General features: G+C 49.2%; 2 protein-coding genes and 1 long non-coding RNA gene across 9 annotated transcripts in view; 1 reads left to right on the top strand and 2 right to left on the bottom strand.

The window, feature by feature from the left end:
- The window catches only part of TMEM181 (transmembrane protein 181), a 67,790-nt gene extending 62,779 nt beyond the window's left edge, over nt 1-5,011 (top strand). For all 7 annotated transcript variants that reach the window (XM_032338596.1, XM_032338600.1, XM_032338599.1 and 4 more), the window contains 3 exons: nt 407-496; nt 1,307-1,373; nt 1,772-5,011. In XM_032338596.1, the coding sequence (XP_032194487.1) occupies nt 407-496; nt 1,307-1,373; nt 1,772-1,850 (236 nt within the window). In that variant the 3' untranslated portion in view covers nt 1,851-5,011. The remainder of the gene's footprint in view (nt 1-406; nt 497-1,306; nt 1,374-1,771) is intronic.
- Nucleotides 5,012-5,703: 692 nt separating this feature from the next.
- On the bottom strand, nt 5,704-13,317 carry DYNLT1 (dynein light chain Tctex-type 1). Its single transcript, XM_032338604.1, has 5 exons — nt 13,215-13,317; nt 9,939-9,980; nt 6,875-6,998; nt 6,385-6,462; nt 5,704-6,095 (listed from the first exon to the last, which is right to left on the bottom strand). The coding sequence occupies exons 1-5, from the start codon at nt 13,239-13,241 to the stop codon at nt 6,025-6,027; spliced, it is 342 nt and encodes a 113-aa protein (XP_032194495.1). The 5' UTR covers nt 13,242-13,317; the 3' UTR covers nt 5,704-6,024.
- On the bottom strand, nt 8,087-9,932 carry LOC116588005. The gene is made up of 2 exons (XR_004284735.1): nt 9,474-9,932; nt 8,087-8,949 (listed from the first exon to the last, which is right to left on the bottom strand). It is a non-coding gene; the product is annotated as an uncharacterized LOC116588005 (long non-coding RNA).
- Nucleotides 13,318-13,946: the final 629 nt, after the last annotated feature.

The following is a 13,946-nucleotide window of genomic DNA, read 5'->3' as shown; positions in this document are numbered from 1 at the left end:
TTATCAGCTTCTCAGAGGGGTCTGTTACGCTGAGAAGACGAAGAACGACTGGTTCGAGAGACTGGTCCGGGTCTTCATTTCAGTCTTGATTTACCCACTTGCGCGCAGGGCCCTCCTGCCCTTTGTGCGAAACTTGATCATGTCAGGTCCTGCCACCTCCAGGGGTTTCCACTGATAGAAAAGAGCGTGGTGCACCTGTTACTTACAGATGACCTTGAAAGGTTACGGTGACCTTCGGCTGTGGGCTTGCCCTATGGCGTGCTGCTGTCTCCGTCCTCGCTGGTGGTGAGAGGTGGAAAGGACTGCTGGTGGTGGAGGGGGCAGCCAGATCGAAAGCAAAGACCCCAGCTGAGATGTCCAAATATGGGGTGTTCCTGCGCTGCTCATTTCCCTTGACCAGTATCACCAGCTGAATTCTTATCTTTCTATGGCCTGTTGAACTTTTACCTCTACACTCTGGCCTTCGTGTATTCTCCATCGAAGAACGCCCTGTACGGTAAGCCACCCTGCGGCCGCAGCGCTGGGCCCCATAGCCTTGGCCGAGGGACGTGGTAGGCGGCCGGGTTGGTGGGGGGGGTCCCAGTCGTGGTGAGAACCCAGCGCGGGCTGCCTCGTTAGGGCACAGGAAGGGAACAGAGCTTCCGTTAGAGGGGGCCGGCACACAGGCATGTCCCTCAGCCGTGTGACACCAAGTCTGTTGAGTGCTAGCACCCTGGCCATTCAGGGAAAGCCAGAATGTGAGAGGAGCCGGACTGTGTGGCAGGCTGCAAAGGACAGGGACGTCCTGGAGCTTGGGCAGCAAAAGCGATGTAGCGTTTCCGACCCACCACCTGGCTTCCATGTTGTGTGAGTTCCCAAAGCGCCTTCGTGAAAACGTGTCCCTCGAGCCTGGCCGCGGCTCAGCAGTGAGGGCGCGGTTAGTCCCCGCTGAGATGAGGAGACTGGGCGACGGGGCTCATGTCCTTCCCAGGGGTGGGAGGAAGCAGGGGGGCGCCGCTGGTCTCCGGGGTGTTTTCCGCCCCCGTCACCCCCATGGACTCGGGAGAAGTAGCCGCCTCGCGGCTGCCATTCAGGGGCGCCTCCGGGCACTTCCACGGCTCGGTCTGCCCAGCAGCCTGCTAGGTCCGATGCTGCCCCCGACTGGCATGTGAGAAACAGATTCGGGAGGCAAGATTCGTTCAGACCCCACAGATAATGAACGGTGGAAGCTGGGATTGGAATCGCACTCTTTTGGGCTCCTGTCCTTTCTCTGTAGCAGCCCACCTGCCCGGGCTAATTGCATAAAAATGCTTCTGTTGGCTTCCAGAGTCCCAGCTGAAAGACAACCCTGCCTTCTCCATGCTGAATGACTCGGACGATGACGTGATCTACGGGTGAGTCACCGCCTCCCCGAGCGTTCGGCCTGCTCTTGTGCGTTTACGGAACAGGCCGCCAGTCATTCTAAAGTGATTTTCAAGGCTTTATGATGTTTCTTTCACCTGGGAGTGTCCTGCGATCCCATGAGGTTCTGTTTTCACATTGCTCTGACTAGACTGAATGGTATTCCCTTTTTCTGAACACTTAGCCTGGGCGGTGACCACAGGAGGACCTGTTCTTCCTGGCGGTGGGCCCCGGTGCTTCTTGGGGGGCGAGGATGGGCCGTGGGTGATAGAAATGGGGAGCGCAGGGCTGTGAAACACCTTCTTGCCAGAATGGCACATCAGTGTGGAAGAGAAGAACAGAGGAGGAGCTATCAAAAGCCGAATGGCATCAAGGGTCTCTTTTGTGACAGGAGTGACTATGAAGAAATGCCCCTGCAGAACGGCCAGGCCATCCGGGCGCAGTACAAGGAGGCCTCCGAGAGCGACTGAGCCCCGGGCCGCTGGAGGCCCGACGCTTTGCCGAGGCGCTGCTTCCTGGCCTTCCCCGCTCCTGCTGGTGTTTGGGCTTGTCTCCTAAGCAGAGATTTCCTGGTCCTCATCTGTTTATGTACTTTTGAAAGGAAAACGAAAACCAAGGAGAAATTTAAACATTGGGCCAAATTTACTTAGATTGGCTGCATTTGAGAAGAGAGGTTCTGATAAGTGTAAACAGCCAAATCCTTTTTCAAAGATTTCAGATGAGAAAGAGTTCATTTTTAGGAGGTAATTATTCCTGTTTTTAGTAGAGTTATGTTTTGTTTTGTTTTGTTTTGTTTTGTTTCAATAATCTGCTGATTCCGAGTCCACGGAAAGAAAGCCCTTATGAATGCGGTCATCAGCATGGTGGCCTTCTCCTCTTTCTTCCCTGCCCTGTGCCAGTTTCAGCCCTTTAAGCTCAAAGGGAAGCCTATTTCCGTGCCTGTCTCACGAGGGCAGTCCTTCCCCATCAAGTGCTCTGGGTAACCAAGTGTCCCAGGTGACAAGTAACTCCTGTCTCTGGTGTGAAATGCCTGAGTAATGGCTTAGGAAGTGGTGGGCGAGCAAGTTCTAGTCTTGCACCACCACCACCGGGCAGAGCTCGGGTCGTGGGGCTCAGAGGAGGACTGGCTGAGATTTCTAAGGAAAGGGTAAGATAACCGACGAGTGCCAGCTCCAGGGAAGAGGTCTTCCTGCCACAGTTTTCCAAGAGACTGTGTACACGCGTGTGCGTGTGAGCGGGTACGTGCATGAATGTGAACGGTTGTCACTGTGGCTGGGAAGAGAGGATCCGCTGCAGTTCCTGTAAGCTGTCGTTTCTATGACTCCTTTAGAGAGAACACCCCATGGAATATTTTTTTGTGTGAAAGCTAAACAAAGGGTTGATAGGGTTGATATATCTTAGACTCTTTACTGTGAAAAAGTTTTTCAGTTTCACATTTGAAGCCTGGATAAAAGGAAGGAAAACATTTTCGATGACTCATGGCAGCACATCCCTGGGTAGAAGGTCACTTGCTGGGAAGCGTGCCCCGCCCTCCAGCGGCCAGGGAAGAGGAGCGCCTGCTCTCAGAGAGGAAGGTTGTCTCCAGCTGCTCAGTCTGTGGCATCATAGAAGGCCCTGGAGAGCTGCCAGTTCCTTTACGTCAAAGACTGCGTATAAGTCCGCTATAGAGATCTCCTTTCCCTTTCCTCTGAAGTAACGTCTCTCTTGAACCATTGACCTACGGTCACAGCTAAGCCCCTGATGGACGGCGTCGGGGCAGACGCAGCGGGTAGGAGAGGTTTGTGCCGCTCCACAAGCAGGACCTGCGTTGTCTCCATCTATGCATTAACTCTCAATCGCTCAAAATTGGATTCCACTTTAGGTAAGGCTGGGCCCTTCTACAGGTTCACGAGAGACTTCATTACGACTTCACATCTTTCTGTTTAGTTTAAACTTTAGTGATAATGTACCTTTAATACAGATTCCATTTGTTTTTAAAACCTTGTAAATATAAAAGTTTGAATTAAAACAACTGTTATTATTGCAAGGGTAATTCAAGTTTACATGGTTTTTACATTTTCAATGGTGTGATGACTTTTTTGATTCTGTGTACTCCAAGGTACTGGAAAAGTTTTTCTTTTACCAAATTTTTTCAACTTCTACTAAGTATAATTTAATGTAAATTGATGAAAACTTGTGCTAATTAATGTATTCTAATATGTGATATAGTTTACAAGTTATAATTATTAAATGTCCATAATTTGGAATGCTGTTATTTATCAGTAAATGTAAATTATTTGAGGCATTTAGCCATACACATCAGAACTTTTTAACCTGTCTGTGTTCTGTAGTATAATTATATTATAAACTGATGACTGATACCTTCATACTTGATTCTTCATGGCATCAAGTCACTGAAATGAAAATATGGGAGTATTTATTTACTTTTTGTAGCTAAGTTGGAAACAAAAAATGATAAAAGGAAGTACATAAGGGGAAAATCATTCTCGTTAAATCCTGCATTTTCAGTCTCCGTTGTGTCATGTGTATCAACATATTACATACTCCATGTAAAAATTTGCTTAAAGTATACAGCATTTAGCATGTAGTATATATGCCGTAGGTATTAGGTTGAAACACTAAAGTCTGCCAGAAACTTTAGACAGTAGCAAGAAAATTGTTTTGTTTTTTCTTGGAGAGTATCAGTTTTGCAAACTTCAGTTGTAAATTCAAAGGGCTGACTTTAGTTCTTCCATGGTAATGGCTTGAATAACATCATCTTTGGGATAATTTTTTACACTGGTCCAGTCTAGGGGAACCTGGAAGATGACCGCACGTATTCAGCTTCCCTAGGGAGAGCATCATTATCCGTGTGGGTAATAGGTCTGCTTGATTTATTATTAAATCATTACAGCAGTGAAGTGATGCAGTTTTCTCTCTCTTAAGCCCCATTTGAAAGGCTAGAGAAGGGGATATATAAAATATATTCAAGGTTTGTAAGATTGTTCCTGTACATAATAAGATTGCAATAAAAGCTTAGAGACATTACGTAAACTACCAGCCCACTAAATGGGCAGGTTACAAGACAACTGTCACCAGCCTCAAGCATTCCATGAACTACTTACTGAAGGTGCAGTTGTGTTAAGTCGGTCATGGTATGGTCAGTGACTTATTTCCTGGAATCCTCCTCCCAGGGAAAACCGTGGAAGCTCAGAGACAGGATGGTGAAAAGGGACATCTAGTGAGTACAAGTTAAGTCACTAAAGAATATTTATGTATTTTGAGGATTTTAAAAACCAGTTGCCTTAGAGGTTAGACTTTTGGGGAAAAAAAGCTACGAATCTTTTCCCCAGGCCCAAGGGAAGTCGCTTTAGTCTGTGACATCTTGTTACCCTGTTCATGTTGACTTGACGTTTTAGATACACTGGTAACTATGATACCACACAGTGAAACAGAATTTTCTGCTACTGAAAACTGCCTTTTTACAAAAAGATTGTACATATTTGTAAAATAAAAACAACTTGAAGTTCAAAGGGAAAGCTAGAACTGTGTTACAGATCCTGGAACTGTGTCCATGAGCACAGGAACCCCTGACGACAGAACGATCATTGTATTCAATCAAAAGTGAATAAATATTTATGGCAAACTTACACTTGGGAATGGCTTCATTGTGAAACTTCCTTTCTGGTAAATATTAGTGAATTTTACATACTCCGTCCTTTGTTATGGCATTTATTTGCTCCTGCGTGTGTTCATTTGGCCATTCAGGCATGAGTGCTTTAGGGCCAAAAGTAGAACTTTCTTGATTTCAGCAAGTGGACACAAAGCATGTCTTTATTCCTGTGTGAATGTGGCCCGTGGATGAGCGCTGAAGGTGAGGTCACAGACTGGGGCTTGGGGCCCACCCCCCCCCTTAGATGACCCCTTTCAGTCCATCAGATAGCCTCCCAACGTGGTTTCTGTGTAACACCGACTTATAAATAAGGGCCTAATATGGACACAAAACGAATGCCGGTGAAAGCGTGAGGGAGGCCCTGCAGCACTAGCACGTTTCTGGAGGACTGCAGCTGACCAGGGGAGGAGGCTGGAGCAGAAGCCGGCGCGCCACGGCCCGGGCAGCGCGTGCGGCCAGGAGCCCGGGCTGCAGCGGGGACCAGCCGCCGGCTCCGGAAGCTGCAGGACCCCGCACCCGCGGGTCCACGCAGCACACCCTGCGATCGACAGGACCCACACAGACCGTAACTCTTCCTTTTTGTTTCTGCAGTTTTATAGATTCTAAAATCACTAGTGAAGTCGGAAGAATTCATGTGTGGTATCATTTAGACTCTGAAGAAAAACACAAACTTCAAAGTGGAATAATTTATTATTCTAACCAAAGTACAAAGTATGGAAAATTAGTGTATCTGAAAGAAAGTTTCAAACTAGCAATTTCAGTTTTTAGCACCTTTGAAAAGAAATATTCAGAGTTAAGAGAGTGGCAGCAGAGGCCTGAGCACCCAGGATGACAGTCCTCGGACTTGGCTACGCCGTTCACAGAACAGGGCAGTCACCTGGCTGTCCTCGACGCCGTGAGCGCCACGAGAGAGGAGGAGGAAGGTGCTGGCCGGGGCCCGCGGCCGTGGGGAGAGGAGGCGCGCGCAGGCACGGGCGGAGGGCCGGCGAGCCTCAGATGGACAGCCCGAAGGCGCTGACGATGCAGTACATGGTCTTGTTCTCCCACCGCACGGTGCAGCTGCCTGCGGGGAGAAGGCACAGAGCTCAGCCCGGGGAGCCGGGGGCGCGCCGCCCCGACCTCTCACACTTCTGCACGGCCCGCGAACAGAGAAGGCCGCTCCGCCTGGGCTCTCTGCACGGTGTCAGCAGGGGGCTCTGGTCGGCACGCACCCCGAGACCGCAAACATCCAAGTACGAGCTTCAGAAAACCCTGCCTGGAAAACTCTAGGTCTCAGCGGGGTGGAGGAGGCACCACACGGCCTCAGGGCAAGGCCCAGGACAAGCGTTCACGGAGCAAAGGGGAGACCATACCGTCCGTAGAGCTGTCCCAGAAGCAGGAACTCGCCGTGTGCAGCCCCGCTCCGTTCTTCTGCATAATCACACAGGTCACTTCAACGAAAACAAACGTTTGTTAGAGAAATCTACTTGGCAACACACCTTTCTCTTCGCCTACTCTCAGCATTCGGACATGGATCCCGTGGTAGGTGTCCGTGGAACAGTCACCGGGACACACTGGCCCTGTGACAGTGGCACGCCACAGCCTGCCCCGTCCTACCCCCCGTGCCTGTTCCCCAAGAGTCTGGTGTGAAGTGCTGGGAAGTCCGTGACGTGCGCCCTGCAACTGTTCCAGCCGCCCGCCAGGCCCGCCGGGGGTCACGCGCACGGCACGGGGACCTGCCCCTACTGCTGTGCACATGCTCTGAGGTCACATGCCGCTGCGCCTCTCTTCTGACACCAGTCCCGCCCCTCAGCAGTGCTTCAAGGACCCCCGCAGTATGTACGAGAGGCAGAGGTGCATTACCGATGTACTTAAATGGCTTTCCCAGCTTGGTGAGTTGGCTTAAAGTTTGTTCTACTACGTTTGTGGTCCACTGATTCACTTTGCTGTGCTGGTAGGCATTGCCACCGATCGCGCTCTCTATAGCCTGGAACACAGAGCAGAGGTCACTGTTCGCAGAAGACGCCCTGCGGCAGGTCCCGCAGTTCCTCACCCGAGGACTGTGTTAACATAATCTGCCTGAAACGGGAGCATAAGCCATGAGCACCCTTCGCAAATACACCTTTAACAGCGTCCTCCTACATTAAGCGTTTTGTTTGTTTGTTTAAGATCTTATTTATTTGACAGAGAGACAGTGAGAGAGGGAACACAAACGGGAATTGGGAGAGGGAGAAGCAGACTTCCCCTGAGCAGGGAGCCCGATGTGGGGCTTGATCCTAGGACCCTGGGATCATGACCTGAGCTGAAGGCAGAGGCTTAACAACTGAGCTATCGAGGTGCCCCTCATTAAATAAATTTATATCATTTTCTAAAATCCACACTTATATAGGATCTGTCAATTTTTAAAAACATGTTGACTGAATTTACTGTCGACTGTTGTACTTGGTACCTGGAGATAATCTTTTTTTTCCTACTGAGGCTAGAAAATATTCTCCTTTGCCCATTCCTTTCTTAAAAGTATAGCAGACAGAAAAATCCTTACTGGTTGTACAACTAACAACATATAAACCTACCCAAATAATCATGTCTCCGAAAATGCTTCCTTTATCCCACATTTTCTGGGAATATGTTAACACTTAAGTGTACCTTTCAGATACTAAAATACAAGCCCTATATATTACAATAATTATTTTAAGCTTATGATGAATTTTTCTGTTTGAAATTGTCTCTTTCCATCCTGCATCCTGGAGAGGGTTCAGAGTTTACTCAGGAATACATAGGGCCGCTTGCCCCTACTCTTGCCCTAGTTTGTAGTTAGGCTATTACCATTTTATGATTTTCTGGGCCTCTTTATGCTGATGCCAGTGTGCCTGCCTCTAACTAAGCGGCTTTCTTCTCTACCCCTTTTCTAGCTAGAAACCAGAAACCTGCATTCTGATGACAGTTACGACCTAAAATCATTTGAGGAAGGCCCAGTTCTGTCCTCAGACACGGAGAGAGAAAGAGTCCCGGGGTCTGAGTGTGTACACTCGAGATGCATTAGGGTCTACTGTCTGGAACAAAAGCTCAGTGATCTTGCTTTTGAGGAACAAAGAGCTACCTATAATCACACCCTGATTTCTACCCATTTATCCTGGGACTCTGAGCAGTCATTAAACATACCTCATTTAGCTTCTGGCCTTCTCCTGCACCCCCCACCCATTATCATAGCTTCTTCTCATCCTCTGACATGTTCTGCCCCCTCCCCAACTCGGGACAGAATGAGGTGTGGCGACATAGGTGCTCCTAGTTTAAAAGGACCTGGTTATTACTAGATCTGGATATTGGTCAAAGAAGTTGGGGGGTGATGAGGAAGAGGGGGGCATTGCTAAGCCGAACCTCTAACTTTGGCAGCTCTCCCCACATACACTTTGCAATTCACTGTTTTTCAGAGAGGGAGGAAAACTCCCCTCCAATTTTGGACTCACCCGAATCTATTACTGCGCAATCCTTAAAAGAGCTCAAGGGAAGAATTAACCTATTGCCAGGGGCGAAAAAGCTGTTGACACCAGTGACCATGGGAGAGAACCACAGCAATGTTACTTGATGCTTTCGTGGAGACTGGAAGAGTCTATGTTCAACTGCACTTGTTGCCTGGCAACTGAGTCAAACACGATGCTGAGAACAAGTGAGACCACAGGGGACCTCGCAGCAAGCCATCCCCACTTCTCACAGTTCAACTGCGGCTCCAGCACCTTCTTGCTACCCACCCCCCGCCCCTTGTTCCATAAGAAACACTGTGCGAAAACAAAAGCAAACCGTTACAGATTCTGAACAACAACTAGAAAATCACCTGTGCTGGCAAATAATGCATATGGTAGAACAAGATCATTTTGCTGTTTGGTATTGGTCACAAAAACAGGCTGTGGTTCTTCATCACTGTGGCATTAGATAATAATCTGCATTAGAGTCAATTCCAAATTACACACATACTCTCAGCTGGCACTTTAAACTTCGATCATCTAATGGCTTTCCTCTGGCTGATGGCTTCAGTCTGTGCTCAATTTACACAGGAAGAGAAGGGACTAATACGGAAAATCCTTCTGGCCTCATTCCCGGCCCAGGACTCTGCACTACTCCGGGCCCATCTGCTTCATTTCAGTCCCTCAAACACACCATACACGGTCCCGCCACAGGGCCTGTGCGCGTGCACACTTCCTGGAATGTCTGCCCCTCTTTTTGCGGAGTTAACACGACTCCTGCTCATTCTCCAGATTCTCACTGTGAACACACCAGGTGAGTCAGATCCTCCCAGCACCATGCACGGTGGCACACGGTACACACAGGGAATCCACGGTTACATTTTCCAGTGTGATGATTTGGCAAGTGCCTGCCTGGGCCCGCCCTATACTGTAAACCCCTTGACAGTCAGTCCCTAAGGCCCCCTTGATACGTATTTTTCCAATGAATGAAGAACAAATACCCTATTTTGTTTTCCACTGCCATCATGTAAGGGAGGTACCATGGTGAAAAATGATGGAACAGGTAGTTCAGGAATATAAGACAAACGGGTAAGCCCCACCTCGATCATCAGGTCGTAAGTAACTGGAAGTTAATCAGTTTTTTATATTCACTCTTTATTTGACACCAGAAACATTTACTTGTATACCATGACCACAAATCTTTTATGTTAAAACATTACAGAATTAAGTCTTGGTAATATTCAATAATAATGCTAATATATTACTCTTCCTGTCTGGTTTAAAATATATAATTTACATAATACGGGAGTAATTCTTATCTACATATTCACTGAAGTAAAAACTGTTATTTGAAATGCCAAAACACATAGGCTCAGTTGAAACAATTCCAAGATAGTATTTAGCACATTATTTTCACTCATATAGCCATTAATCAACATTTTAAAAACAAGCATTCTTCCTCTTACCTCTTTTACAATGTTGCTCACTTCATCGACGACAAAAGCAGTCTGTAAGCAAGAAAATTAGTTAAGTTTGATGGCTTTACAAGATCGGTTTCCACTGCACTGATTAATGCAACGTTAGGTAATGAACACAATTTAGAAATGAGGACTTAGAAAGAACCAAACTAAATTTCCCATTTTACCAAGAGACTGAGAAATGCCGAGTGGCTCTTTGAGGATCACAGGGCATGTGAGAGGCCGTCAGGAGTCTCGAGTATGTACATAACTTAGAGGGCTTTGGTTTGCTTTAATCATGCCATGGACCAAAAGGCTGACCTGACTAGATTCAATCTCTCTCTCCACTTCAACTGGCTGAATAGCATCATTAACAAACCAGAAGTTCAACGAGTTCCTTGACTTTTGTTTAAATTAGCTGACAACCTTTCCTGATGTAAACTGATTAGGAGGTTTGAAACTTAAAAATAGTTTGTTTTGTTTTTATCCACCGTTAGTGATAAAGTATACAATACTACTACTTCCCCAGAATTATGTGTCCTTTTTAATGCTGTCCTACTTCAGGACAACACCGGCTGCTGGCACAGGTGTTCTCCACCAGTGCCTCAGGGTGAGCAGGGAGGTGGCTGCCACCAGTAATCTAATGGCAGGAGCTTAAAGATGGTTTTCTTTTTACACAGGGTACATCTGAAAGGGCACAAGGTTCTGAGTGCTGCGAACAGTACTTAGCTCTGGACATTCATTCCTTCTAGAGGGCAGCCCCAGGCCCTCAGTCATTGTGAATCCTGGTGGAATAAAGTCAGAGTGCCCTGCTTCTGGCAGTGAGCTTTCCTGCCTGCTGGATGCCAACTACCAGGGCTCTGTCCACGCTATGCCTTTTCTCTCCATAGGATCGAGAGCAGACTGCCTGGAGCCCTCTCACTTGCTGTACTCACGAGCTGGCATGCTTGCAGACAAAGCCAACTCACCAAATGAATGAAAATTTGCAGTATCTTACAGATCAAATGATTTCTTGAGATTTAAAGGATCCTTCCAGGGACTTCCATGATACTAAATCATATGGAAATGTTCCTGTTTAACTAGCCATGTGGCTAACTAGGAAAAAGGTTGAAGGGCATTTCAGTGGACTTTTAGTGGAAAAGTAGACTTGTACAGAATCCCCTGAGCACTTTCAGCTTCTTTAAGAAATAAGAATAATGAGCTGAGAGTAGTCTTATAAAAGTCCAGGTATGTACATGAAGTCAGAGGCTATGCAGGAAAGGCTAGTTCAGAAGAGAGTGGCATGGATTAGCAAATACCTAAGGCACCCCTACTAGAAAAAAGTCAAGGTCTCATCCTCCTAAGGGACTAAGCCTTTCTTTATCTCCTGTAAACAGACACTCTGTTCAGCCCTTCAATTTACAGATCTGCAAGTGAGATCTGGAATAATGAAGTCCCTTAGCCACCCCACTTGGTGGGAGCCAGAATTCGAATGCCAGTTTTTTTTTTTAAGATTTTATTTATTTATTTGACAGAGAGAGATCACAAGTAGGCAGAGAGGCAGGCAGAGAGAGAGGAGGAAGCAGGCTCCCTGCTGAGCAGAGAGCCCGATGTGGGGCTCGATCCCAGGACCCTGAGATCATGACCTGAGCCGAAGGCAGCGGCTTAACCCACTGAGCCACCCAGGTGCCCCTAGAATGCCAGTATTAAGATGTTTCTCTTACAGTGTCATTTCCCCTTTTTTTGTTTAAGTTTTATGGCTATTCCTATAATAAAGCTATTTTCCTAAATTAATTAGTTTATGGAGAAAAAGCTTTTCCTTTGCTAGATGCTCCTGAACCATGTCTTCTCATAATTACCCACTGGTTGTTCGCAGCATTCAAACACTGATACCACACGGCCATTCGTGGTACTTAGGAAATCAGATCAAAACTGAAACTCTAGCATCAGTCCTTAAGTCTTAGATGTTTTCTTTCCCCTCCCAACAGTCCTGCTCACACTGTTTCAAAAATGGTAAAATATCAAACCTTACCAACTTCACCTATAGCTTTTATTTTTGACAGTCTGCATAATATGTAGGACTCAACTTACTTCAATTTCAACGAGAATTATTACTTAGCAAGAACAAAACGGGCTATTTTTCTATAATAGCCCCCTTCAGCTAACCTCCCTGGATGCGTGTTAAACTGAAGGAAAGCACGCCGTTAGAATAAATGCTGCTTGGCAAGTAATGGTGTGGTTTACCCTGCTGCTTCACTGAGGCAATGAGAGATTGTCTTTCCCCCACAAACAGGAGCTCTCACACCGACATCTCAGACTCAAACTGAAAATGAAACTTAAGTGACGGCAGCCGTGGTGGGTGTAAGCACCGAACTGAAGAACAAGGTTCGGGCCGGCAGACAAAGGCTCTCCCACAGGGCACTTCTGCATTTGTCACACAGCCCGAGACCTGAAAGATGCGACTGCATCTGCGTGTCACGCGAGCACGTCACTCCGGAGTCTTGCGTTAAAACATGAGCAGACACACCTGCGGCCTTCAGTCTTCCCCACCCGCAGACGCGGAGCACCTAGTGCAGGGTGGGGGTCTGCACCGCCGAAGAAAGGGAGGGAGAGATAGCAGCCTCCTGGCGGCCCCGGCCGCGTGGAGCAGGGTCGGGAAGGGCAGCAGGGCGGCGGGCGTGGAGAGGATCGGGGGCGTGGCGGGGCGGCACGGAGCCAGGTTCCGCGGGCAGCGGGAGTGAGGCGGGTCAGGGGTGTGGCGGGTCCGCGCGGAACCCAGACTCCGCGGGGCGGCGGGTGTGGAGCGGGGCGGGGGCGTGCCGGGCCGGCGCTGGGCCAGGTTCGGGGAGCGGTTGGCCGAGGGGGTGCAGCAGGTCGGGGGCGTGGCAGGCCCGCGCGGAACCAGGCTCGCGACTCGGCGGGGCCAGGGGCGCGGCCAGCACCGGCTGGCTCGGGACACGGGACGGGCAGGGGGCGCTAGGGACGGGAGAGGCCCCGCCCCAGGAAGAAATCCCAAGGCTGCGGCACCCCTCCCGGCAGAAGGACGGGGCGCACACCGCCGCGCGGGGAGCCCCTGCCCAGCCCCGAGTCCCGCCCCCGGGCCCGGCGCCGAAGCCCCGAGCAGGCCGGGCCGGGGGTCACCGCGCAGCGCTGTGGAGGGCGCCGGTACCGTCAGTCTGCCCCGGAGACTGCCGCCGCCCACGTCCAGAAGCGGCCTGGAAGCCCACACACGCCCTTGGCTGTTGCCGCCCACTTGCGCCGGGCGTTCTCGGCCTTCACCCTTCCAGGCCCCGACCCGGCGGTTACCTCCTCCGCAGCCTGGTAGTCTTCCATCTTCCCTCCTGCGCGTCGCCTCCGCCTTCCTGAGTAGCGCGCACTGCGCAGGCGCACTCAGGCTCCGCCCTTCGACCTCCCGCCCCGCCCCGCGCCCCCACCCCCACCCCGCTCCAGACCCGCCCCGCTCTAGAGCTCCTCCCACGGCCGAGTAGCGGGGCTGGGGACTCGGGATCCGCCCCTCCTCGGATCCTCCCCCACCCCACCCCGCCCGGGTGGTTTCCCTGGGAACCCGCTCAGTATCCCCGCGGCTCACAGGACCGCCGCAACTAAAACAAAACAAATGTGCAAAAGCCATTCTCCTGTCCGGCCCTGTCCGGCCCTTCCCTCCAGCTTGCACTGTGTGGGCTAATTTGAACAGTCGAATGAGTTCGGACATCTATTAACAAATTGTAATGGGATTTCTGAATATGATGAGCTGCGTGAGAAATTGCTTTCATTCTTCCTGGAGATCCAGGATTAGGAAACTTTAGTTCTGAACGAAACCCTCCTTTGCGGAGGTAAATTTTCTATGTAAATGAGGTTTTTTTTTCTTTAATGACCATTAAAAAAACATTCTGGGTGGAAATTTTTTGTAAAATGCTGCACACTTCCTGGCTGCTTTAAGCAAACTGAGCTAAACAGACACTTGGATACAGGGGTCATTCAGAAAATTAATAATCGTACAGCCCTTGAACAAGAAGGGCTGGTCTATGGGCACCTGTT

Source organism: Mustela erminea, chromosome 4 (assembly GCF_009829155.1).
Source record: "Mustela erminea isolate mMusErm1 chromosome 4, mMusErm1.Pri, whole genome shotgun sequence".
NCBI lineage: Eukaryota > Metazoa > Chordata > Mammalia > Carnivora > Mustelidae > Mustela > Mustela erminea.
This window is presented reverse-complemented; position numbering and strand designations above follow the sequence as displayed.